This window comes from Tiliqua scincoides, chromosome 10 (assembly GCF_035046505.1).
Source record: "Tiliqua scincoides isolate rTilSci1 chromosome 10, rTilSci1.hap2, whole genome shotgun sequence".
Lineage (NCBI taxonomy): Eukaryota > Metazoa > Chordata > Lepidosauria > Squamata > Scincidae > Tiliqua > Tiliqua scincoides.
In genome coordinates, this window is record NC_089830.1 from 28,726,506 (window position 1) to 28,753,767 (window position 27,262).

The following is a 27,262-nucleotide window of genomic DNA, read 5'->3' on the forward strand; positions in this document are numbered from 1 at the left end:
TCCGTACTAAACCCCGCCTTCCGCCAACGCCTATTGGTCGGCGGCCTCGGCCAGCCCCGCCCCCCACGCTTCCGATTGGCCCGCGCTCCCAGCCTCAACGGCGGGCTCCCCCTGTCGGCCCTGCTCACTCACTCTGCGCCGGAGGGCCGCAGATGTACTGCCGGAAGAAAGGGCTGGCGCGCGCCCCCTCCTTGATGCGCGCGGCCAGCGGCTTCGAGAGCTGCCGGACGCCCAGCGTGATCAGCTTGGCCAGAGGGAAGGCGCCCACCACCATCCTCGCGCTCCCGGCAGCCCCGGCGCGCAACCCACGCCGATACGTGACGTCAGCACGCACCAGCGGGCGAGTCCCGCCCCCCTCAGGGAGAGGCCTGCGCCCGCGGCCTGGTGTGCATCCGCCGACATCGGGCCTCGGGAAGGCAATGCTGCGCACGGCAGGCGCCTCCTCCTCTAGCCAGCACGCGGGTGGCGCAGCGCCAGCGTTCTTTGCGGCTACTGCGGGGCTGGTCTCACTGGCGAGGCCTGAGGCGTCTGACCATAGACACCGCAGGGAGAGAGCGTCCCCCGCCGCCAGAGGGCCGCTCTAGCCCCGCCTGACTCTGTGGCAGGCACTACCAGTCGTGTTGGGAGGACGTCATGCGAAACCCCGCCCCCTGGCATTCCTGTGGGGAGGGTTCACCTGTTGGACTTCTGCATGACTGCCTGCAAGGACCCAGGCTGAAGCTTGGCAGGGAAAGCCTCGCCAGGCACTGGCGCGGGAGAAGCTGCGCTTGTGGGACGTCTGCGCAGAGGGGGAGTCGGCACAGACAGAAGGAAATAGTTCCTTACCTGGTGTGTGATTAGTCTGTGGAACTCCCTGCCACAGGATGTGGTGATGGCCTCAGGCGTAGATGTCTTGAGAAGAGGATTGGACAGACTGATGGAGGAAAAGTCCATCACAGGTTATGAGCCCTGATGGGTACGTGTATGGAATTAGTATGTGGAACCCCCTGCCACAGGATGTGGTGATGGCCTCAGGCTTAGATGCCTTGAGAAGAGGATTGGACAGACTGATGTAGGAAAAGTCCATCACAGGTCACAAGCCGCGCTGGGTAGGTGCAGCCTCCTGGTTTTAGAAGGAGGCTACAGCTGAATGCCAGGTGCGAGGGAGGGCACCGGGATGCAGGACTCTTGCTGTCTTGTGTGCTCCTGAGGCATCTGGTGGGCTGCTGTGAGATACAGGAAGCTGGACTGGATGGGCCTTTGGCCTGATCCAGCAGGGCCAACACAAGAACCACCACAGCCTTTCTGCAGCAGGAGCATCTCCTGCACTTGTGTCTTGACACCAAGAGGAGCTTCATCTGCTGGCATGTGTCTGTTTCGGGCTCCCCTGAAGGAACAGGAGTCAGGTCAGAGAAACAGCTGGCAGCCAAGGCCAACATGCAGGGCCAGCCAACCCTGGCCTGCAACCCTCTGCTCTTCCTCCTCCCTCTTCCTGGATTGGAACAGGATGTGTGGAGGAGGGGAGTGCACTCAGAGACGCTCTAGCCCAACACTCTCCTCACTTTCTTCCTTTTCCAGTCCAGAGAGAGAGGAAAGCACTGAGGCTGGCACATCCCCAGAGAAAGGGGGGCTGCACTTGGCACACTGCTGCAGAAGAAGCTGTGTGGTCTGGGACCAGCCCTGGCTGTTTGCCTTTCATAGCAGCCTGGTGCACTGCAGTTGAGCAGGAGATGCTTTTCCTGGCAAGGAGGAGGAAAGCAAAATACCTCCCCAACCCTGCGTGTTTCAAATACATTTGAGGCTAAACTGCCTCCACCTCCTAGCCCAGTGTCCATTTTCCAGCAGCAGCTGGTTAGATGCCTTCTGGCAAGCCTAGACGGACCTCTGGGTTGCTGCCTTACTGCAGCTCAGGACCAGCAGCATGTCTTGGGCCAGCCTTTGTCTATTCTAATTATATCCAGATTCCAAACCCAACTATGTTCAGGATCACTTCTAAATATTTTGACGTTTGATCTGTGTTAAAGTAAACTCTATGCCTGACAGTTGAGGGAAAATGGAACAACTGTATTAATCATCCTTTCAGTTTCCATAATATCCACACCCCCCCCCCCCAAAAAAAAAATATTGTTTCATCTTTTGTTCTGGCATTCCTAAAAGATGTAAGTGCCTATTTGGAGTTAACTTTGTTAACAAACACTAAATAGGCCCATTAATTTTTATTCTTGTGACCAATATAATTTCCCTTTGATTACCTTGCATGCACCTCTGAGCTTCTGTGAGAGTAACTAATGTATGCAGAAAGTCAGCGAAGCGTCAATCGTGACATGAAGTAAGGGAAGTTGTGTAACGCAGATACATTCTGGGGCATTAAATATCTAAAGAGAGATGTCAGCTACACACATTTGGAGTCAAACTTTTTGTCCTCTTAAATTGAATGTTCCCATTGACTTTGGGGTTGCTGCTCTGCTGTGTTTTGCCTGGCCAGGAGACCAACTCCCAGCTCTCTTCTTCCCACAGGGTCACCAGACCATGTGAACACAGTTATGAAACTGCTGGTGGCAGCTGCAGGACAAGGAGGAAACCGGGTCAGAGCAAGAACTGAAGGACTGACCTGTTTTGTCTGCCTCATTCTCACCCTTCCTGGAGAGAAAGCTCAGGCATGAAGCAAAGGGAGAGGACCATAAAAGGGGTCTCTGGGAAGGTTGGTACTGTTGGTACTGATGCAGTCAGGCATCTTCTGTCACCTCTGAGGTGCAATCTACTTTCTTGAGCTGGTTGTAGAACCCAAGAGTCCTGAGAATTCATGGCTCCCTGCTTTAGCCATTAGGTACCACAGTCTTTTAAAGGAGGGAATGAAAAGGGGAGCAATTACAGAGGGGTGTCAAAAGTGCCTAATACTTTCTTCCCCCACCTCCACCCACTGGTGAATGCTGTCACTGCATGTGCTTGATGATCTAGCCAACATCCCAGCAGCTAGAGTGAAAAGGGGATCAAGAGGATTTAGCTGAGAGAGAGAAAGCTAAATAAACAGAAGCAGAGAAAGAATCCCACTCTGGCATCCCCCCCCCCCCCGGCCCAGAACCATCTGGGGAGCTGTTTGTGCTGGGGCTGCGTATCTCTCGACAGATTGTAGCCCCACAACCTGTTTTGCCTTTCCTTGGGCATCCCGGTGAAAGTGTTCACTGTGCACACATGGGACAGGGGCTGGCTTTGGGCAGTGTGGCTGCAAGGAAGGCTTGGGCCTGCTGCTGGCATCTGTAGGATGCCCCCTCTCTGCCAGTGAAATTCCCATTATGTCTTGCTTTCGTCTCATCCTGTTTATTCCCAGAAAGGCTGTGGACTCAGCGACCTTTGCCACTTGCAAGGCTGAGACTAGAGTATCTTCTTGGCGCGTCACTGATGGTCATCTCCCTTCGCGCATTCCTGGAGCAGGGAGTCATTGGTCACATAATGGTGCTCCAGGGCCCCTTCCCAAAGTCTAGCTCTATCTTGGAGGCGAGGAAGCTGGTGTGGATACTGAAAATCATGACCGTTCCCTGAGTTAATTTATGCACTCTAGTTTCATACTTTAACAGGTTAAAATCCACCCTTCACCCTGAAGTATGCATTTAAAGCATGAGAGAAGTTGTCCTCTTTCATCACCACTCAGACTGTGAGAATGACAGCCACATCAGTTGCTGCATGAGTTACCCTGTGCCAAGCAGACGTCACCATAAGACTCGGCTCTTATGAAATACCAGTAGCTCCTGGGTATATGTTGGGGTGTCATCCCTCCCCGCTGAACAATCACAGGAGCATAGTGGTCTCAGGGCAGGGCAGGGCAGGGCAGCTCAGAAACACCTCTCAGCCCCTGTGCTGCTCATTTCCAAAATTAGCTATTGGTCAACACCAAGATGTAGCCGGTTCTGGAGGTGGAGCACTTCAGAGGGTGGTGCTCCCTCTCCCTTAGCCTGCCTTGAACCAGAGCACTCAGGAAATTGGCTGGGTGCCAGATTTGTGTGTCAGGCATTGTGGACTCTGAGGAGCTTCCTCTGCTCATTAAACTCCCATATTCTCTGGGCGTTTGGCTTCCTGTCGTATCTAGGAGATGGGAAAAGTGGGCAGCAGGAAGGAAGGAGCAACGGATTCAGAACAGAAAGAATAGGTTTTCTCTGGGACGCCTGTGGCATTGCATATGGTGTAGTTGGTGGCTCCCTTCTGCATCCAGACTTGCAGCTGTGGGGCGAGGGGGTGGAATGCACTGCAAGCTGACCCTGATTAAAAATGAAAAGCAAACAATAAGTCGTAGGCTGTTTGAGATGGCAGAAATGGGGGGGGGGATTTGCAGCCTTTTATTGCACCTTCTCTCTGCAGGTGCCTCACTTGGCTCTAGAAAACATTTGCAGTGGGACAGAAATAGCCAAGGCACCTTTGCAAGAGTGGTGAGGGCAGTTGAAAAAAAATTAGGGTTAGCCCTGGGAGGAACCTTTGAGAGGCACCACTGAAAGACATTTTCAGGGATGTGGGCATCTTACAAAAGGTCTCTCCAACCTTGCAGTACTGACTGCTAAAACACTCAGAACAGACAAAAGGAAGCACTTTGCCTTCACACAGCATGTAACTCATCTGTAGGATTCTTTGCCATGAGATTTTGTGTAGACAGCTTAAAACGTGATTTGACTAACACATGAGAAGGTTGTTGTTGGTTGTGATGGTTGAAAGGGGAACTTTCACCACTGCTCCACAGCGCAGAGGTAGAGGGTGTGCAACTGTTTGCCCCACTGAGAATTGCCTCTCTGAAGAGGCCGTTTAATTCTCGAAGTGCCATGTGCTATTGTGGTGTTTAAGTTTCCTTGAAGCCACGTCCAGCAGCAAATTGCACAGTGGCAAAGATTATGTGGGCCCAGCCTCCACCGCCCTGCAGGCCTGTGCAGCAGTTACACATGAGTAGACCCAAGTCTGCAACACCCTGCTGATGAGTGGCCCCAGCACTCATAATAAGCAGCCCCAACACAACACGACTCCCTCCCTCCTGCTCTCCTGATGAATCTGCTGAGGCCATCTAGCTGGCCCTGCTGGGGAGGTGGGTGCCGGACTGGACAGGCCTCTGGTCTCATCCAGCAGGGTGGCTCTTCTGTGGATGTCTTCTTCATGGGAGCTGAAGCAGCCCTGGGGTCTGAGAGACAAGTTCCCCATCAAAAAATCCCTGGTTCAAATGCTGCCTCTCCACCAGGGGGCCTTGGGCAGGCCTCCCAGCCAGAGTCTTTTGTGTTGCAAGAGGAGACCCCGTCATTCACTTACCATAAATAAAATGTTCCAGCACCCAGGAATCTTTCAGTGTAATAATAATAATTAATAAACGTTTATTGTCACAAACACTATGTTTCTAGGTCATCTGCCCTGGCAGGTTGCCAGTGGGAAGCCACGTCACATGGCAGCCTGTGTGGCAGGGGGAGTGTTCACTGGTTGAGAGTCAGGATCTTCATCTGCAGCTCTTCGTCCCTGGCCACCAGCCCAGCCTGCAAAGGGGGCAGCGGGAGCGCCAGGGGCTGCCGGCAGAAGCTGCTCTTCTTGGAGGAGAGCGGGGTGTCGAGGGTGAGTGAGGCACTGGCCATCTCCTGGGGCTTGGAGCTGGCCAGGAAGCGCGTCAGGGTGGAGAGGGCCTTGGTCACATCGCTCCGGGCTCCCTCGTTGGCAAAGCAGTACAGGATGGGGTCAGCCACGCAGTTCAGGCTGGTGAGGGCCAGTGAGGTGTGGTAGGCCACAAAGACCTTCTCCTCGAAGCCGCAGTCATGGGGCTTGCTCAGGTAGACGGCACTGCGGGAAAGCAGGATGAGGTGGTAGGGGGCGAAGCAGCAGAGGAGGATGGCAATGAGGCTGAGCGAGAGACGCTTGATCTTGGCCTTCTCCTGCCGCTCGGTAGAGATGTTGCCCCGCACAGCCCGCAGGATCCCTTGGTACGAGAAGAGCATCAGCACCCAGGGGAAGAGGAAGCCGATGAAAACTCTGTAGAGGTTCATCCAGGCCACCCACTCCTCCATGGGGTACTTCTCGAAGCAGAAGGTGTGGTTGTAGCGGTCGTGGAAGAGCTCATCGTGGAAGAGTGGGGCTGAGTTAGCCCCAATCTCAATGGCCCAGACCACCAGGCTGATGGTCACAGCAGTCTTGACCCGCCGGAACTTGGCAAAGCGCAGTGGGTGTGCCACAGCCAGGTACCGGTCCACAGAGATGCAGCACAGGAAGGCAATGCTGATGTAGATATTGGTGTAGAAGATGAACCCAAAGACCCGGCAGGACTCCTGGCCGTGGATCCAGTTGTCATAGTGGAGGAAGTAGTCGATCCAGAGGGGCAGGGTGGCGATATAGAGCAGGTCTGCAATGGAGAGGTTCATCAGGTAGACGCCCAGCTCATTCTTTTGCCTGACCTGCAGGTACGCAGCCCAGAGTGCCATGCAGTTCGTGGGGAGGCCTATGGTAATGACAATGATGTACAGTGTTGGGGGGAAGAGGTGGTCAATCTTGGAGTCCACGTGGCAGCTCACTAGGTTTGTTGTGTTGGACATCCTTGGGGTGGAGCTGGGGGTCTTGCTGGGGCACAAGGGCAATGGTGGGAGCCAAAAAGGCAGAGTCCCAACTCAGAACACAAGTCTTTGGGGCCAGAAGCGGTAGGTCCACAGGACCACACAAGCCATCACAGGGACGTTTTTGGAACCGACAGGCAGTAAGGTCTCCATAGGCCAAGCCTGGGTGTCTCCCAAGTCAGTGCTGGCCTACTTGCTTGGTACTGGGATTGGGTCTCCTTGGTGCTTCCTTCCCTTCTGGACCTGTGGATAAAGAAGAAGGAAGATTTTGAGGTTCTGGGAAAGTATTGCGAGGCACATTTCGTGGTCTGGACGCAGGACTCGGGTCCTGTTCTCTTCCGTCTGACAGTCCTACTGCCTGTTAGAGTGGTGGCCACTGCTGAGCAAAGCTTTCTGGTGGCAGCCCCAGATCTTTGAGACCAGCCTCCTGGCACCGTACAGCAGGTCCTGGAACTTGGCCCGCCCTTAAGTGGCTGTGAGGGCTTTTCCCTTGTTTTAGGCAGGTTTTTTGTGACTCAGATTTTATTATCAGTTTTCATGCCAGATATTGATTTATTTGGTTTCTCTGCTTCCCATTTGGCTTGTCGGCACATTTGTTAATGCAAAAAGCCTGCCTTTTGAGCACAGCAGTGCAGCAGCCACATATGTGGACCCAGATCAGTGCTGGGCCTCTAGAAAGGGAGCATCAACCCACAGTCTGCTGCTCACTGCCCACTAGCCTGGATGGGTCAGAACACAGTGTGAGCTCCCCCAAAACTGTGGCGTGGGAGGAACGGTGCTGTTTCACATGTGGAAAAATGGCTGGGCAGAGCTACACGGAGGCACATCTGGAAGCACCTGCGTTATCTTGACATCTAACAAGCATATCATGATCAGCTCCCAGATGCTGTGGATGATGGGCAGTTTGGGCGGTGGGAATTTGAGAACACTTTCTTAAACCATCTCCTGAACTCTCTGCCTACTTCCTCTCTTTGTTTCCCCACTGCCCTCTTCCACAGTGAAAAGTCACCCCCCCCCCACACACACACATACACACACAGACACACTCCAGACGAGCAGCAGAATCAGATGGATTTTTTTTCTGGATTCTACCACTTTGAGAGGTAGGTTGGGCACTCTTGAATACTCCTCATCGTCAAGCCCATCAAACACAGGACTTCCCTTATGCAGAAGAAACGCATTCAGGAAGAAGTGCTCAACCCGATCCTTTTTCAGGGGAGTGGGCAAGCATGTGTAGTGCCCCGCCCCCCTGCCCTGTCCAGGAGGAGCATCACAGGCCAGTTCTCTGGAGTGTCCTGTGCACAAACATCCACTTTGCTGAGGGACAAGCTAAGTACAATGTGAGGGAATTGGGATCTCCCACATAAAAAAACCAAGTTACAGCAGCCAGGTGTGTTTGTGGGGAAGGTGGGATGGTCTGGATTAAGATGGCAGCGCTGGAGGAGGGCAGTGCTAACTATTCCTTTTCCTGTTTGTGATTACCCTGTCCCTCCAGAAGCTGCTTTTGGCTCCACACAGGAGAGCTTGCAAGTGTCGCATCATCCAGCCACCTGTCTTGTTGCACCACAAATCAAAGAGGGGAGCCCTTGGAACTGGAGCAGCCACACAAAGGAAAGGGTTCCCCCTCCCTTGCGCAACACAAGCTGCTATTCACATGAAGGGAAAATCCTAGAGTGCAGAGCTCTGGGCCTTGTGCTATTGGGCCTGTCCATCCTTCCAGGCTCCTCAGTAACTGCTGGGTCCTACACTTGGGGAGGGGGGAGAGGAAGCCTCATTTCTTTCTCCCTGCAGCTGCTCCATGGTGCAACCTGAGATCTTGCACCTTGTGTCTGCAGGCCAACCTAATTCAGTCAGCAGAATGGCTCCCGCACTCCATCTTCCAAAGTGCAGAACTGGATGTTTTCCATGGTGCCCAGAATCAAACCCCCCCCCCCACTGCCACCTTTCTTTTTCATTCACCCTCCAGCCAGCCTGAAGAATTTCCCTGGTGAATGCTGGGGACATTTAGTTGGTCCTAATAAAAGCTATTATCCAACTGTGGTTTTTGGATTCAAATATGCATGTATCTCCCCCCATCCTGCAACAATAACAGTCTCTTCACTTTCAGGTAAACACTGGAGATGCTGCACTCTGTATGCAGTGGCAGGCTCTGCAGTTAGGGCTTGCTTGGTGGACTGTTGCCCACATTCACTCAATAGGGCTTTGGAGACATAAAGACTGCATCTGTGTGGATGGAGTGGGAATGTGGCCTCCAGCCAAGCTTGACCCCAACACATCTGCAAACAGCATGGCATAGTGGCTAAGCAACTGAGCTGCAAATCTGGTTCACTTCAGTGATGAATTCTTGCAAGGTGGCCTTGGACTAGCCACTACCTCTCAGCCTCAGTCTTCCCCATCTGCAGAATGGGGGGGGGGGGATTTACAGTGATTACTGACTTTGCAGGGTTGTTGTCAGGGCTGACTCAGGATAAAGTGCTGTCCAGACATGAAGCATGATGCTGACTTCACTATGAGGCCAACTCTGCAAGTGTTAAATCCTTAATTAATTTGCTCCTCAAAGTGCTGCATGTTGAGTTTCTCTGCAAAAAAAAATGCTTCTGAAACATTAATGCTGACCTTTCCAGGCCCGTAATCCCTCTGGCTGGAACTGAAGGTCACAGGGACCCCCCGTCCCCTGAACACGCTTCCCTGGCACTCTCCTGCCAGGCTCTGAAGGGCAAAGAACAAAGCAGGCAGAGCTGGCGCTGCAGCCACAGGAGTCCGGCAGCCACATCGTCCTCAGATTCACAGGCCAGGTTGAAAGAAACATAATACAGGGTGTGTGAACCTGGGCCTGGGACCCCCCCCCGCCCAATTCTCTGCCCTCCCCCAGGGCAGCCTCTTTCAACAAGGGTGTTTCTGACCAGAGATACATTGATAGCCCCTCCTTGCTGATAGCAGGAAAAAGAAAACGGTGCCATGCCTGCCATTTCACCCTGGTGCTGCCCAATTAACTCCAATGCACTTTGAAGACATTTGAAAGAGCATTTAGTGGCTCTGAAAAAAAATCTATGCCTTAATGCATTAAAAATAATTAAATAGCTCTTGGATTGTGTGTCCACACTCTGTGACAGTGAAACCTTTGAGGCAATTTGCTTTCACAGATGTTCTAGGGTAGAATTTCCTGGAATTTCAACACCATTAATCAGGCTGTGTCTACACTGCAAAGTTAAACTGGTTTGCTAGTCATGGGAGGTCACGTTCTAGAGGGGGGTCTGGGGATTGCTGTCAGAGGAGCTGCCAGGAGCCACACAGTTCCTGTGGAAAGGGGGGAGCTTCAGAGAGAACTGAAGCACTGATTGCACTCATTATTTCAGCTGTTTTGCCAAGAGCCAAGGAGATAAGGGGCACAGGCAGGCATCCCATTCGCTGAGAGGCTTAGGGATAAATGGGATATAATTGAAGCAAGAAACTTGGTGGGAAGGAAGGGTGAGTGTAGGGCAAAACAGTTCACCGGCAGTGGGGGAATCTCCAGCAGAGGTGCTGTTTAGCTTCCACCTTTGGAACACTAATTCACTCCCCACCTAACACCCTGGGATTGCTCTGTCAGACCAAAAATCCTGGTGGTAAACAGGACGAGCCTTCCTCAGGCTCTTGGGACATGCTTGGGGGCGCTCTGAGCTTTGCAATGCTCCCTTAATCCCAGAAGCTTAGACATCTGGGCTTCTCAAGGCACACCTGGCCAGCCCTTGTGGGAAGAGGATTTGCTAGGCGGGGCCTTGGACCTCATGACCGTCAGGGATTTGGCAGAGGTGAGCCCCAGAGTGCTGCTTTGGAGCCTGGAATTTGTGGTCACAAATCAGCGAGGGGGCCACTCGGCATCTGCGGTCCCCCAACAGTGTGCTCCACCCAGCTTTGCTAAGCATCTGCGCGTGCCAGGTTCCCCCCCCCACACACACACACACTCATGCAAGGTCCCCGGGAGAAGTCTGACTTCACCACTGGTGGCTGGTGTGCTGAAGGGTGGGAGCTCCTGTCCACAGCTGCAACTGCTCTCCCCCACCTTCCAGTAAGCTTCCCTGTCGGTCCTGACTGGCTGGCTGGGTACCAGCAGGAAGCAGGGGCAGCAGGAGTTACCAAAAGGTGCTGGGGAGACAAGCAGCCCAGTGCGGCCCCCTATTAAGCCAGCCGGGCATCCTTGGGAAGCAGCAGCAGGCCCTCACTGACCCAGGGGTGGCTAGGCACCCAAGAGGGTCCTGCCATGGGCCCTGGTGAGGCCCAAGGTCTGCCAGCTCAGATATGTATTAATCTGTTTTTAACATGTTGTAAGAATGCCACCGACGCATTCTTGGCATCACCTGGCAGGACAAAGTTCCTAACAACACAGTACTGGAATGAGCTGGAATCCCTAGCATGTATGCACTGCTGAAACAGAGACGCCTGCGTTGGCTCGGTCATGTCGTGGGAATGGATGATGGCCGGATCCCAAAGGATCTCCTCTATGGAGAACTCGTACAAGGAAAGTGCCCTACAGGTAGACCACAGCTGCGATACAAGGACATCTGCAAGAGGGATCTGAAGGCCTTAGGAGTGGACCTCAACAAGTGGGAAACCCTGGCCTCTGAGCGGCCCGCTTGGAGGCAGGCTGTGCAGCATGGCCTTTCCCAGTTTGAAGAGACACTTTGCCAACAGTCTGAGGCAAAGAGGCAAAGAAGGAAGGCCCATAGCCAGGGAGACAGACCAGGGACAGACTGCACTTGCTCCCGGTATGGAAGGGATTGTCACTCCCGGATTGGCCTTTTCAGCCACACTAGATGCTGTGCCAGAACCACCTTTCAGAGCGCGATACCAGAGTCTTTTGAGACTGAAGGTTGCCAATACAAGCTACCTTGGGTCGCTTTGGGGAGAAGGGCGGGGTATAAATAAAGTTGTTTATTATCATCATCATCATCTTAGGAGCTCTGTCACAGGCCAGGACCCAAGTCCAGACAATAAGTTGCCCTCTCCACCATCTTGTTCAAGGGGAGCACTCCAGCCAGGTTCTGAATTGGGGGGAGGGTCCCAGTGGGGTCAAGTGAGGGAAGGACTTTAAAGCAACTTGGCCCAGGGGAACTCTGCAGAGAGCCGAACAATGTCAGCTGCAGTCCTGCGTCAGGCTGCCCCCCCTGCTTCCCTTCCCAACTGCACACCTCCTCTGCCACACGGCCTCATCAATCAGATGGGGGCCAGTGGAAACTTTTGCTGCCATGGTGCTCGGGGTATCTGCAGCTGTGTGCTTGTGCGAGGCCGTCTCATTCGCTTGTGTGGAATTGCCCCACAATCTGCCCCCCCCCCATGGTCCTGGCAGGTGGCACAATCTGGTGCCCAAGGTGGAAAAATCCAATGGCCAGATGGTATATGAGTGGATGCGCTTGCTCATTAGCATGGTTCCTGCGGAGGCCCCATGGAGATGGACAACCCCACTAATTTGGAGGACTGCCACCCCCTTGGTTTGGCTCATGGCAAGACTGCCCCAGTTCAGGGCCGCACAGAAGGCTTGCTTTGAGCCAGGACTAGGCCCCATAACCGGCATCTCACAGCAGGGCTTCAGCCATGTTTCTCCACAAGTGATACTGAATACGGGGGCGCCTCTTCCAGGCACATGCAGTGTGCCTCTTGCAGGGGCCTCAGAGGACCACACACACCTGGAACTGCAGGGAGGCCCTTCTAAATAAGCCACGCACCAGGCTTGGTCCTGGCAGGGACATGCCTTGTCTGGAGGTGTGCAGAATGCAAAGGCACCTGTGGAAATTGAGCCCTTCTTTGCAGGCACCCTGGAGGACCTCTGGCACTTGCATCTTTAACTGCCTTTGTTCCAAGGAGATCTCACACGCAAATGCCGCGCGACTGTCTCACTGACCCAGAAGAACCAGGCTCCCAGGATGACTCCCCTTGGATAGAAGGGCTCTCCTGTCAGAGCCGGCCTGGTGCTGGAGCCAGGCAGCCCTTAGAGACATCTCCAGAGGCAAAGAACAGTCCGTGGCCCTCCCCACCTCTCACAGTCTGTCAGCAGAGGATTTTCAGACAGCATGCTAGTCACCCTGGTTGCCTGGGGTGAGCACTGCAGGCACCTCACCATGCTCTGCCTTAGGACTCTCCTGGTGCTCACTTGTCTGGCTTGGAGCGGGGCAGAGGGGGCCAGACTGGATTCTTGGAGCAGGGATGCTGGTGCAGGTGGCCTTGCCTTTCATCCCGGCCGGGACTGCAGAAACCAACAGGTGCAGTTCCTTACAATCTTGGGGACGTGTCCACCGGCTGCAACCGCCTGCAGATCAAGCCTCTGTTGAAGACAGGGGTGCCTTCCCGGCCCCCCAGAACAGGCAAAGGAAGAGCCTGGGGCTCCCCAGCCCCCACTCGGCCCTGATCTGCTCCCCTTTGGGAACCTGTGATGTGGAAGAGCCAAGGGGAAATGAAGCAGAAGGCAGACACATAGATCATCCTCACTGCTGGCCTGTGCGGGGAGTGTTAATAATTGTCCTGGTGTTCTGAGGTGGGGTGGGGTGGGGTGCGTGTGGGAGGGAGGGAGAGAGGCTTGGGCACAAGGAAGCAGGCAGTTACTGTATAACTAGGCAGCGGAGCCTGGCCGAGAACCATGTCACCTGAGAATCCCAGGCCCTGCAGTGGTGTCAGGATGCAGGGACCCCTCTCAGGGATCACGACTGCAGCAAGTGCCTTTTCTGGACTGCAGGATGCTGCCTCAGGGCCCATGACGCCTCCTCCTTCCCTCCCTCCACAGCCACACTGGCCTTGCACCAAACCACCTGCAAACCTCTCACAATAGACCAGCGGAGCACAAAAGTCTCCATGGCCAACGCTGTTGACATGGGGAGAGAATGTTGTACAAACACCCATCTCCCAGGTGAAGACTGCCTGACAGCCCCCAAAGTGCAGTGGCAAAGTCTGTGCGAAGAAAACAAAACAGCAAAATTCTGCGTGCAGAAGAGATTTATTCTGCAGCTTGACACCAGTTTCCTTCCTGCTGTTCTATTGATGAGATGCTCAGCAAGCCTACAGCTGTCTCCTTCACTTGCAGGAGTCTCTCTGCCCCTTCTCAACAGCAAGGGGAAAAGACCCACAGAGGGAACGGAGATCCAACCCAGGAGAATCCTTTTTGGCCTCCTGTCTGACTTCTGAAATAAGAACATAAGAACATAAGAACAGCCCCACTGGATCAGGCCATAGGCCCATCTAGTCCAGCTTCCTGTATCTCACAGCGGCCCACCAAATGCCCCAGGGAGCACACCAGGTAACAAGAGACCTCATCCTGGTGCCCTCCCTTGCATCTGGCATTCTGACATAGACCATTTCTAAAATCGGGAGGTTGCACATACACATCATGGCTTGTACCCCATAATGGATTTTTCCTCCAGAAACTCGTCCAATCCTCTTTTAAAGGCGTCTAGGCTAGACGCCAGCACCACATCCTGTGGCAAGGAGTTCCACAGACCGACCACACGCTGAGTAAAGAAATATTTTCTTTTGTCTGTCCTAACCCGCCCAACACTCAATTTTAGTGGATGTCCCCTGGTTCTGGTATTATGTGAGAGTGTAAAGAGCATCTCCCTATCCACTCTGTCCATTCCCTGCATAATTTTGTATGTCTCAATCATGTCCCCCCTCAGGCGTCTCTTTTCTAGGCTGAAGAGGCCCAAACGCCGTAGCCTTTCCTCATAAGGAAGGTGCCCCAGCCCCGTAATCATCTTAGTCGCTCTCTTTTGCACCTTTTCCATTTCCACTATGTCTTTTTTGAGATGCGGCGACCAGAACTGGACACAATACTCCAGGTGTGGCCTTACCATCGATTTGTACAACGGCATTATAATACTAGCCGTTTTGTTCTCAATACCCTTCCTAATGATCCCAAGCATAGAATTGGCCTTCTTCACTGCCGCCGCACATTGGGTCGACACTTTCATTGACCTGTCCACCACCACCCCAAGATCTCTCTCCTGATCTGTCACAGACAGCTCAGAACCCATCAGCCTATATCTAAAGTTTTGATTTTTTGCCCCAATGTGCATGACTTTACACTTACTGACATTGAAGCGCATCTGCCATTTTGCTGCCCATTCTGCCAGTCTGGAGAGATCCTTCTGGAGCTCCTCACAATCACTTCTGGTCTTTACCACACGGAAAAGTTTGGTGTCATCTGCAAACTTAGCCACTTCACTGCTCAACCCTGTCTCCAGGTCATTTATGAAGAGGTTGAAAAGCACCGGTCCCAGGACAGATCCTTGGGGCACACCGCTTTTCACCTCTCTCCATTGTGAAAATTGCCCATTGACACCCACTCTCTGTTTCCTGGCCTCCAACCAGTTCTCAATCCACGAGAGGACCTGTCCTCTAATTCCCTGACTGTGGAGTTTTTTCAGTAGCCTTTGGTGAGGGACCGTGTCAAACGCCTTCTGAAAGTCCAGATATATAATGTCCACGGGTTCTCCCGCATCCACATGCCTGTTGACCTTTTCAAAGAATTCTATAAGGTTTGTGAGGCAAGACTTACCCTTACAGAAGCCATGCTGACTCTCCCTCAGCAAGGCCTGTTCGTCTATGTGTTTTGAGATCCTATCTTTGATGAGGCATTCCACCATCTTACCCAGTATGGATGTTAGGCTGACCGGCCTATAGTTTCCCGGGTCCCCCCTCTTTCCCTTTTTAAAAATAGGCGTGACATTTGCTATCCTCCAATCTTCTGGCACCGTGGCCGTTTTGAGGGACAAGTTGCATACCTTAGTCAAGAGATCTGCAACTTCATTCTTCAATTCCTTAATAACTCTTGGGTGGATGCCATCAGGGCCCGGTGACTTATTGATCTTTAATTTATCAATGAGGTCTGAAACATCTTCTCTTTTAACCTCTATCTGACTTAACTCCTCGGTTAGGAGGGGCCGTTCGGGCAGCAGTATCTGCCCGAGGTCTTCTGCCGTGAAGACAGATGCAAAGAACTCATTTAATTTCTCTGCCATCTCTAAGTCTCCTTTTATCTCCCCTTTCCCTCCCTCACCATCCAGAGGGCCAACCGCTTCTCTGGCGGGTTTCCTGCTTCTAACATATTTGAAGAAGCTTTTATTATTCCCCTTAATGTTGCTGGCCATGCGTTCCTCATAGTCTCTCTTGGCCTCCCATATCACCTTCTTACATTTCTTTTGCCACAGTTTATGTTCCTTTTTATTCTCCTCATTAGGGCAAGACTTCCATTTACGGAAGGAAGCTTCCTTGCCCTTCACAGCCTCTCTAACTTGGCTGGTTAGCCATGCGGGCACCCTCCTGGATTTAGTGGAACCCTTCTTTCTTTGCGGTATACACCTCTGCTGGGCCTCTATTACTGTTGTTTTAAGCAGCCTCCATGCAATCTGGAGAGACTGGACTCTTTTTACCCTCCCTTTCAACCTCCTTCTAACCAGCCTCCTCATTTGAGGGAATGTTCCCTGAGACGGCTCACGTGCCTTCAAGTCTATCTTTGAAAAGAGGAGGGCTAGAATCTTATAATGCTTCTTAAAAATAAATGCTGAGGTTCTCAAGGAGTTGGATTTTGCATGCACCTGCAAAGGTTTGTGCTGGTGAGATCATGCCATGCAGCATTTTATCCGTGTGTCAAGTCAAAACGGAAGGTGGACGCAGAGAGGTGTTCTCAATGGTTGGTTGCTCTCCCAACGGCCAAGCTCCCTCCCCCTGGGGAACAGCCAGAATCCTGGGTAGAGCCGGTAGAGCAAGCAACAGTCTCCTGGGGTTTGTCTCAAAGTGCCTGCTGCTCGGTTCACAAGAGTTCTTCAAGAGTTGTGCGCCAGTGGTGAGTTTGCCTTGCCTGTGTCACACCGGAGCACTTGTGCACATGCTCCTCCTGCCAGAAAGACATTCAGCCCAACATCATTTTCAGACCTGCTCTCAGGCATTCATTTCTGAGTCCTTGGAGCAGTCTTTGGAAGGGGTCAGAATCGAGCTGGGGAAAGGTGGAGTTTTAATTTAGTTGTCATTCTCTGTTTCATTAACCGAATGAGGCGCGTTCTGGAATTAATGAGTGCTACCCCTGCTGACTGGGCCAAGAGCCATGCTTTAAATGTTGTCCTCTTCTGTTTGGCAGGAAGAGAACAACTGCCTCTCTTCACCCCAGCAGGTCGCCATTTCCAGGGGCTGTTGCTGGTGTCTCTACCTCTTTTTAGACTGGGAACCCTTTGGGGACAGGGAGCCATTCATTTCTATGTAAACCGCTTTGTGAACTACTCTGTTGAATACTGGATATTATATAAATATTCTTAATATAATATATATTTCTTAACTACAAATTAACTTCACCAGCGTGAACTCACCAGGAGGGCTTGTGTCATGTTCACTGGTAGACGATACATAAACCAGAGGCTGGAGCATGAGAAGTGTTGGGTCTGTACAGGAAAGCTGGACTACAGCTCCTGAGGACAAAGGAGAAAGAAAGCAATGGACAGGGAGAACAGGAATGGAGCCCCCACCCACCCCCACTAGAACATTGGCTTCTTCTTGTCCCCATTACTGGCCCAAATGAGATTAAGCCAGCCTGAGCTGCGCTGCCCACCTGCTTCAGAACAGCGAGGCCCGCAAGCCAGCATCTGGCACCTGTTCTCTCCCTGACTATCTGGGTGGCCAGCCCTGCAGCACCCTTTCTGCTAGCAGCACTGGAGAAGAGGTGCAAATGTTGTGGGGCGAATGGAAGGAGGGAGTGGGGCTGTGGGAAAAGGTCTTCCACAGAGGAAGCTCTCAGAGCACAAAGACTGCAGGCATCGCCTGCTTTCGGGGTCCCTTGTGGTTCTGGCAGGAATGATACAAACCTCATCTTGCTCCACTGCAAGGTAGCCAACTCCCTTTTAAAGCTTGCTGGGCTGCCTGTATTTATGATCTGCCACAACTCTCAGCCCCCAACACCAGCTCTCTGGCTGATGTTTGTGCAAGACCACTGTCTTTTGGACAGGTTGGTTCCAGCTCAGGTGTGTCACTTGCCTCCCTCCCAGTCTACATAACACCCTGGTTGAGGCTCTAGAGCCTCTCTTATGACTGGGTTCAGATTCCAGCTCTGGCTGCTGGTCTTGGCCCATAACAAGAAGGGGCTTAGCAGCCCTGTTGGGTCCAGAACAACAGCTGGAAATGTCGCCAGTAAGTACAAGAATCGTAGACCCAAGTGGGGAGGGTATCTCTCGCCCAGGTGGCCCCTGTGGACTACAAGCAGCAGTCTGCTGGCCGCCTCCCCTTCTGAGAGTGCCCTGGGCCCCACATTCTGCAGGGTCTCAGCCCAAAATCCTTGAACTGGAGACACCAGAGACAGATTGCAGGAACGGGCATCCCCCCAGCAAGGAAGTCCAGGAGCATGTTAGAAGGTGCTCTCTGCCAAGTCAGCCCCACAGCGCAAACCAGCCCTCTGCTCTCCAGTTCAACTGCAAGAGTTCAGGCAGAGACTCAGACCACATCACCTGGACTGCAGATTGAACCCGCACCTTGAGAGTGCCCAACAGATGCTGACCACTCTGAGTGCCTGGTACCCCAGGAAAGAGGAAGGCCTTTCCCAGTTCCTGCTCCCTGGTGCCAGGGACTGCACCTGAGACTTTCTGCGTGGAGTGCACACGTCTTGCCCCTGAGCCTCAGCCCCTTCCCATATGACATGCATGGCAACTACAGGGCTAAGGTCATCCAGCACACACACAGCAGCCAGTTCTTTCCTCCCTTGTCCCCTGCTCCAGCAGGTGCTCTGCCTTCCCCTTCGTCTCAGTAACAGCTTGTGCTCAGACCCCAATTTAATTATCCCGCCACAGGCCTATTTATATCCCAGAAATGCACACTCCATCTTGGCCTCAGACCTGAGCCCCACAAGCCAGCTGGAAGAATAGCACAGGTGAGCTGCTGCACGGACAGGTCGAGTTCCCAGAACCTGGATTTTAGCTTGGCTGCAAACCAGATGAGCAGCAACTGAGGGGGTGGGAATTCAGAGCTGAAATAGATTGTGCCCTTCCACCAGAGGAAGCTGCGGAGGAGGGCGGCCAGGGGCTTTCTTGGGCTGGGAGGGAGGAGACCAAGGGCACTGTTCTCCAGCCCCTTGCTTACTCGGAGACTGCAGCACACATCCATCAGCCCTCCAGGAACACACAAGCCTTTTCTTTGCAATGCCTTGCATTCAACAGGTAAAGTGCTGGAGCTGCCCCTGTTGGATTTCTGCCAATCACACAGCTCTTCTGGCTCTGTTGGAAAGCAAAGCGATGGCCTTACTTCTGAAATTAGATTTAGGGAAGGGAAGCACATCAATTTTCTCTAACGGGTGGATTATTAAACTAAAGTTTCCATTGATTAATTTGCACAGATGAATCCCTGCAAGGCAGAGCTGCGAGTTAAGGGCAAGCTTGTTAACAGTGAACGGACCCGCTTGTTTAGGGTGCCACAGCAGTGCCTATCTCAGAACGGCAGCTGCAGTGGGTTTTGGAAATAGGCAAATAGATTTAAAAGGTATTGATTAATTCCACCTCCTCGTCTAAAATGTGTTCACCTGAGTCTTTGCTGGAAGTTGCGAACTGCAGCCAGCAGCTGGCCCCTTGTGTCAGGGTTTTTCATCTCCTAGTGGTGTTTGTGTGTCTGGCAAATGCCTGCCTGGCTAATCCAGGGTCTGAGTAAATTACCATGTCTAGAGCTGGGTGCAAGCCTGGGCCTGAGGCCTGCCCGCTCTCTGCTGCCTCTTTCATCCCCTGAGAAAAAACTGGCATGGCCTCACTTTCACCTGGGCTGCCTATTTGTAAATGCCGAATTGCCCTGAAATGGGAAGACATCAGAAAAGGAAAGAGCACCTCTGAACTTGTGCAGAGTGGCAATGACTCCTCATCCAGTCACAGCAAAGAAAGGGTGCACCTCTGGGACAAACAGGAAAGACTTTCATGACAAGGAGGCAAATCCCTTTAGATGTTCATGTATTTTTTGGCAAATGTAAGACTGGCAGGGCAATCCTAGGCATGTCTGCTCAGAAGTTGGCTTCACTGAATTCCACGGGACTTGGTAGGTTTGCATGGAACTCAATAGGCAGATTGCACTGCAACTTGTGGATGAAGGAAGGCTGGGCTGCAGTCTCCCTATCTTTCTCCTCTGAATTTGCTCTCTGACTCACCCTTTCTCAAACAGGACCCTCTTTTCTAAGATCCCCTCCCCAGCTCCTCCACTCCTTTCTGGAATATCACAGCCTGGGACTTCCCCACATTCACGCAGTTCACAGCCCAGGCTTCAGAGAGCCAAGCCACACTTCAGCAGGGCAGGGAGGCCTGCAAGCTCTAATTTGTTGATTAATTGACTCACTTAGCAATTAATCAACTTGTCTGATTGATCGGGGTGGGGGGAGGAAGCACATCTTCACTGGTGAGGTTGCAAATGTCTTGTTTATTTGGGGATTTATTTAGGCTGGAAGGTTTCTATCTGTTGTCATAAGATGGAAGGAAGACAAGAAAAGACAACTTTAAAAAGGGCCCTTCCTTCTAGGCTGTGATAGCATCAAACTGCAGCCCAGCTCACACATTATTAACTATGTTTCACAAAGCAGATATACTGAGATACTAATTATGTACCAGTTTATTTCAGTTTAATCTGTTACTGCCAATTACTTTTTGGGTTGAATATCCATCAAACACTTGATTACCTGAGTAAATTTACATTAAATTACAGGGATTCTGACATTCTGCCTGCATAAAGTTAGAGCCCTACAGGTAGACCACAGCTGCGATACAAGGACATCTGCAAGAGGGATCTGAAGGCCTTAGGAGTGGACCTCAACAAGTGGGAAACCCTGGCCTCTGAGCGGCCCGCTTGGAGGCAGGCTGTGCAGCATGGCCTTTCCCAGTTTGAAGAGACACTTGGCCAGCAGTCTGAGGCTAAGAGGCAAAGAAGGAAGGCCCATAGCCAGGGAGACAGACCAGGGTCAGACTGCACTTGCTCCCAGTGTGGAAGGGATTGTCACTCCCAAATCGGCCTTTTCAGCCACACTAGACGCTGTGCCAGAACCACCTTTCAGAGCGCGATACCAGAGTCTTCCGAGACTGAAGGTTGCCAATACAATACAATAAAAGTTAGAGTCTTTCAGAAGCTCCAGCCAGGGCCAGAAGGGAAACTGAGGCAGGACTGGATTATTTTCCAGGTACTGTAGCTTTCCCTCTGCCGCTATCCAAACTCCAGACCAATAGACAAGTTTTAATTTACAGATTGCAGGCCACTCAGGGCATGGACCTTCCCTCCTGACCACTGTAAAGCATTATGGCAACTTGACTCCATGAAGTCGCCATGCTCCTTGTCAAGCCATTGGTCCATCTAACCCTGCATTGCCACCCACCTGCTCTCCAGAGGCTCTAAACAGTGACTTTTCCCAGCCTCGGAGGAGCCAGGAGATGGAAACTTCTGCCCCCCGACTCTGTTTCTTTGTAGTGCCAGACCAGTAGTGCAAGAATGACACCAAAGATGTGATCCTGGATGTGGATGCAAGTCTTGCACATTTTACAAGTACTGGCTGGAGAGGTCAGCTCCAGTCTGAGCATCGGGCTGGAGCTGGTGGGTAGTAGCACAGCAGTTATCCACTGAGAGCTGGTCTCCATCACCAGGCATCCCTTGAGGCAAGCAGCCTGGATCCAGTGCTCCTCCCTGGGGCTAGACAAAGGCATCAACATGGAGGTTCTGCTAGTGCACGGGGCACCAGGCTTCCATTAAGCTGTCAGAGGTGGTCTCTGTCCTTGTGTTTGTCCATGGTGGGGGGACTTCCACACCCATACCCCGCTTTCCTTACTGGGGATAATGTGAGGCTTCACAGCTGCCGTGTCACAAGGTCTCTCAATGCTCAAGAGGTTCAACATCCATGGGAGAGCATATCCTGGATTTGGGGTTTTGTACCAAAGTGGGGGGTGTTTCGTGGGTGAGGTAGGCAGCAACGACTCATGTACAGATCACTTCCAGGCAAGCATGGATATTAGTGTGGCTGTGAGTCCATTGATGAGATGGTGAATCTCCTGGGATGATCCCCACTTGGGTTAACCCTGGACCTGGTCTGCCAGTGTTTCAGTGGATGCCATTCACAGGCTGTCCTGTGAAACTTTAGTTAACTTCTGGAATGCAGAGCTAACTTAGAGCTTGGTGTGCCGAGTCTGGAGCTTTGCCTCTTCCGCCGGTCTAGCATCCAAGCATCTCTCTGGTACCCCGGGAATGGTGGGTGGTGTCAACAGGCCTGGGAGGTGGCAGGATGACAACCTCAGCAATGGTGGCAGAAAACTCAGGACAAATTCCACTGAGCGCAAGTAAGAAGGAAGGCCCCTTTCGAGGTTCGCCCACAGCGAGGGTAACAGAGGGGAATCAGCACAGCCACATCCCGCTTTGCTTCTTCATATGACTCATGATCTGCTCCATGCTGGACAGGGCTGTGAGAACTTGGGAGACTGACCCTCTCTTTGGGAGGCCAAGTCAGCCAGTCAGCGTCACTCAGCAGCAGGCCCCACTTCTGGATCCAGGGATTGTGTGAGCAACAGCAGAGCGACTGGCTTCTGGTGGGGCTCTAAGCAGGAGCCTGAGAAAAGCGCAGTGGGGGGGGGAGGCCGTTCAATCCAGTCATCACAGGAGAGAGTTGGGTCCCCATCACTGAAGTGTCCAACCTCCATTTGGGTCACAGGCTGTCTGCCTGACAGTCCTCTGGGCTCCCAAGGGGCCCAGAGAACGTTTATCTGCTGGTTTGGTCCACAGCTGCGCCTGCTCTGGAGGCGATAGTGCCCTGGCCACCCAAGTGTGTGCTGAAACAACGTCTCACAGTGTATCTGCAAGATCAGGAGCAGCAGTATATCTCCCACCCCCAGCCAGGCTGGTGAACAGAAGACCCTGGAGAGATATCTCCATGGGGGGTGGCTGTTTAAGGCAGGGGGGGTGGCTGAGGCTGCCGCACCTGACTGCTGGAAATCCCTAGGGTTCCATCACAGGTGGCAAATTGAGTGAGCGGAACAGTCCTTAGACAGACAGACGATTGGGGGATATCCTATGAGCGACAGCATCATAAGAACAGCCCCACTGGATCTGGCCCATCTAGTCCAGCTTCCCGTATCTCACAGCGGCCCACCAAATGCCCAGGGAGCACAGCAGACGACAAGAGACCTGCATCCTGGTGCCCTCCCTTACCTGGTGCCATCCTTCCTTGCTCGTGGTCTTGAGGCCCTCACTGCGCTTTCCTGCTGCTCTGCAGATAAGGGTGTCTGACACTGTGTGTGTTGGTTTGAAACTGTGTGTCTTTGAAAACATGAAGGAACTGTTTTTAAAAAAGGCGCACGTCAGGAAAGGGCTGTGGCTCAGTGGACACAGCACCTGCTTCGCACGCAGAAGGTTGCAGGTTCAATCCCCTGGCAGTGTCTTCAGGTCAGGTTAGGAAAGATCCTTCTCTGCCTGAATCCTGGGAAGCTGCTGCCAGTCAGAGTCTGAGTGTACTGAGCTAGGTAGACCAAGGTCTGACTGGCAGAAGGCTACTTCTGATGCAATTCAAAGTGTTGGTTTTAGCCTTGCCAGCCATCAGTGGTCTCGGGCCAGGTGACAAAGAGAGAGGCCACTTTCCCGTGCTGGTACCCAGAGTTCTTAGCTCTGCTCTGAATCCCAGCATCACCTGAAGCAAGACTTCTTGGCAGTAGTGCCTTCCCTGTGGAACTCCTGACCTCAGGAAGGCTGCCCAGCTATCTGCCCTCCTCCCCTTCCAGAGGCATTTGTAGTCCAGCAAGCAGCCGTGGAGCTGGGGAGGGGGGCAGACCTGTTCTTACTAGGCGGGTAATTTTGGCTCTGCTGCTGCTGCCATCACTGTGTGCTCTGCGGTCTCAAAATTGCATTTGTACTGATTGCATTATTGTCTGAAATGGTTTCAGTCGCTTTTATCGTTACAATTTTGTTAGCCGTCCTGAAGGCCGGTAAAAATAAACACGTGCAGGGGGGCCTTGGGGTGGCCGGCAGCTGGACACCTCCATTCAAAGTCTGCTAGAAATGCAATCCCCAAGGAAAGCTGCCAGGAGCCCCCCACCCACCCCCACTCATAGCTGGATCCTTTTAGGGCTCTGGGAACTATTTAGCTTGAACCTGAGTTTTGAGTTAAGCGGAGAGAGAATGTCCTGCCTCCCCCTCCCCTGGGAAATTGCTTGCTATGTTCCCGAACTCTTTGCCCCAGACACCCACCCACCCAGTGCTGCCTGCCTGCCTCTTATGTACTTTTCCAAGAATTGTGGTGGGGGAGGAAGAGCAGAGCTCCTCCCCCCATGTCCCCATTAAGGCACAAGGTGAATTTGTGGCAGAGTGCCCAGTCATCACCCCCCCCCCCCAACTTCTTCTGCACCTGCCCCACTGAAAGGCAGGGAGGCTGCACACAGCCCAGGAGTCCTGGCTTCAGGATTGGGCCAGAGTGCCCACCTGGCCTTCCTTGCCCATATTTGAGTCCAGTGGGTGGAGCTGAACCCCTTGGCATGAAGGCAGTCCCAAGCCTGATCAAGGGCTTCTGGGGAGCATAGAAAAAACAAAGCAAGCTGGACCCCCTGGTCTGCCTTGGTGGGTGGACAGCTCCCCCTCCCCCCACGGCATCCCTTTCTCAGAGCTGGTGGGACTGGCTTCCATTTCTCATGTTCTGATTCCGGATGGGGTGAATCCCCAGGGAGGTTTGGCCTCTAAGTTTTCAAAGTGGAGCGGGAAAGGAGCAGCAGCTCTTGCTCTTGCTTTGAGGGGCTCTTGCTGCACCCGGAGATCTCTTTTGCACCTCACTTTCTTCAGGGGTTCACCGAGTTCAGGCTCCTGCACTCCTCCTTGCAAAGGACAGAGCTGGGCTTTTCCCACCATGCGCAGAAAACACTTCTCTCTCCCCCCTTCCCTCCCTCGCTCACCCTCCAGCCTGAACAATTTTTCTGCTGAACTCCCAAGTTTGCTTAGGACTTGGTGACATTTAGCTGGTCCATGAAAAGGTGGTCTTTCTTCCCCCAAATGGCCCTTTTTTCTCCTTCCTCTTTGGGACAACTTCTCAGGGGGACATTTAAGGGTTCTCTGGCTAGGGCTGAATCTCAGTCACGTCTTAACCCTGGAGCCTCTCTTCGGTGCCAGGGCTGAGCCCTGAAACAATAGAACACCTCTGAGGATGTGCAGAGGGCACGGTTGCATCTTGTCCTAAGGCACTTCAGAGGAGGTCACTTCCTGCATCTGCTGAAGAGGGCCCTCCGCAGTCCACGAAGGCTTCTGCTGAGATCAATTTGTGAGCCTCCCAAACGCTACAGACTCTTGGCTGTTCTTTTCAGCAACAGACCACTGCGGGGATCCCTCTGTACTACCTCACAGGGTTGGTTGTGAGGATGAAATTAGGTTGGTGGGGGAGAGGATCGTGTACAGCCTGCGGAGCTCTCTGGAGGAGGGGGGATAGAGAGGGATCTCTTCCCACCCACCCCCACTGAGTAAACGCGTGTGGTACATGAAGGGTTTGCTGTCACACACACACACACACACACACACCCCCCGCAGACAGAACCCCCGAAGCTCCTTCCTTAGCGAAGCTGATGGCTGAGCTGCATCGCCCAGCCAGGCAGCAATTCAAGACTGCCAAAGTCAACTCCCTGGCGGTTTGCTGTTTTGCGGGTGCTCCGAATCTGGGCCCCGAATCAGGTGGCTCTCCTAAAACAGTTCGTTTCTGCGCTACCCAGAGAGGAGAGGCCCGAGTTCAAATCCGCCCAGGGCCCTGAAGCTGCCCCTCCACCGCACAGATCGGAGGTTACATGACAAGAGTGCATAGCCCCCCCCCCATTTAGCCCAACCGGAGACGGGGAACTGGGGGGAGGGCAAGAGGGGCAAGATCTGCTCCTGCCCGCCTCAGCGCCGAGTTTCGAGAAGGAGCGCGGGGGCGAACGACTTCTGGACGCAGACCCTTCCTCCAAAGCTGGGGCTGCGCAGCAGCAGAGGAAAGCAACTCTGGACATGCTCAGAGGCGCTCTTGAAGCCCGCCCAGCTCCGCACCGGGAAGGAGCCAGCCCCAAACTTCGGCTCAGACCACTTGGGGGTCGCCGCTGCCCCCCCCGGCCGACCTGCCCCGCCCCGCCCCGCCCCGCCCCGCCCGAGCGCTCACCGTCTGGGCCCGCCCTGGGGGGAGGCTGCCGCGGTCTGGGGGCCGTCGGAGCGCAGCATCTCCTGCCCGGCCGCTTCGGGTCTGCAGCGAGCGAGCGGCGTCCGTCGCCCAAGTGGCTCAGCCTCGACTGGGCTGCCCGGCGCGCGCTCCGCCGGCTCCTGCCCGCCCAGCCCAGCCCAGCCCAGCCCACCGCACGGGGGGGGGCGCTTAACCCGCTCGCCGCCGCGCCAGGGCCGCCTTTCCCGCTGGGGGGGCGCCCCTCCCGTGGCGGAGCAGCCGAACCCTCTCCCTGCCAGCTGCGCGGCGGGCGGGCGGGCGGGCAAGTGCCTGCCCTGGACGGAACTCCGGGGGGACGGGCACCTGCGCGGCACGACGCCCGTTGCGCTCGCTCCAGGGAGGGGGCTTCCCCCAGGTCGGTGTTTCTGGGAGGCGAGGGGAGCGAAGCGAGCCGGGGGGGGGGCAGAACTGCAGCCAGGACGGGCTTCGAGTGGCATCGAAGTCGAGGGGGTCCGGTGGAGGGGGTGCAGGGCCAGGGCTCAGTCTCTCCCCCCCCCACTCGCTGAGTGCCAACCTCGTGGCTCAGCAGGTGGGGTTCATTCTCTCCCCCCCCCCCCGCTAACCCCACTCGCTGCCAGCTTGGGAAGGGGGACTGGGTTCAGTCCTGCCCTCCACCCTCCCTTGAGCTCATGACTGTTCACACAGTGCTGGGGCAAGGACCACCAGGGGATGAACTCCAAGGATAGCAAGCTCTGGGGCTCTGCTGTGCCCCCCACCCTCTCCAATTCTAGAGCACAGCAGGGCTACCCCCCCAACCTGGGTTGGCGCAATCCCCCAGGACGGTCTCCCACACCTGCCCCAGGAACAAGCAGCAGCTCAACCTCTTTGCCAGCAGAGCAGCTTCACCTGTTGAGTTTCTCAATGCTGCTAGACGGACAATGCAGTGAGACGGAGCTGTTGAATTTCTGCCTGCGCAGGTGCCCTTCCAAGAAGACAGAGGCTGTTTTGCTGACCAGGGCACAGTGCCCTCCTCCTCCTTCCTAAGCTGCACTGGCAGTGGAGCTGGGAAGCCCCCCTTGGCCTAGGGATGTAGGGATGGGCAAGAGGCAGCACCTTCCCTCAGGGCCATGGAATGAGGTCTATCAGAGGCTCTCCTGCAACAGGAATGGATGTTCTCAATAGGAAATGATTAGAAGAGAACTTACAGACATCTGGAAAGTCCCGCCAGATCAGGCCCATCTTGTCCTCTCTGCTGAGTCCCACAGTCACTTCTGAGTCACTGAGGAGCCCACAAGCTGGAGAGAAAAGGCAGCACCTTTTCCAAAGCAGTGCCTGCTTGCATTCAGGGGCTTGGCACTGCCTTTGTGCCTGGCAGCCACTGCTGGTGACCCTCTCCAAGCCCCCTTTGAAACCACCCAAGCCAGTGGCCAGCACCTATCTTGTGGCTGTGAAGCCCACAGGCACATTATGCACCCTGTGAAGAAGTCCCTCCTTTGCTCTGTCCCAAACCATGCCCCCTCCAGTCAGTTTCACTGCACTGTCTGACCGGCCTGGTTCTGGCAGTGGGAGGGGGGAGAAGCGCTTCCGTCTTGCCATTCTCTCCATTCCAGGCATAGTTTTCTGC

The 27,262-nt window shown here is 53.8% G+C and overlaps 1 protein-coding gene across 2 annotated transcripts; it reads right to left on the reverse strand.

Moving 5' to 3' along the window:
• Window positions 1-5,288: 5,288 nt before the first annotated feature.
• GPR4 (G protein-coupled receptor 4) lies at window positions 5,289-26,928 on the reverse strand. Of its 2 annotated transcripts, none has more exons than XM_066638765.1 (3): window positions 26,844-26,928; window positions 16,865-16,963; window positions 5,289-6,782 (listed from the first exon to the last, which is right to left on the reverse strand). In XM_066638765.1, the coding sequence occupies exon 3, from the start codon at window positions 6,519-6,521 to the stop codon at window positions 5,418-5,420; it is 1,104 nt and encodes a 367-aa protein (XP_066494862.1). In that variant the 5' UTR covers window positions 6,522-6,782; window positions 16,865-16,963; window positions 26,844-26,928; the 3' UTR covers window positions 5,289-5,417. The 2 variants fall into 2 exon arrangements, with proteins under 2 accessions (XP_066494862.1, XP_066494861.1); XM_066638764.1 differs by lacking the exon at window positions 26,844-26,928 and adding an exon at window positions 25,642-25,716.
• Between the last annotated feature and the right edge of the window lie 334 nt (window positions 26,929-27,262).

Coding starts and splice junctions, on each gene's coding strand:
- GPR4 (XM_066638765.1), bottom strand. CDS start 6,521: ATGTCCAACACAACAAACCTAGTGAGCTGCCACGTGGACTCCAAGATT.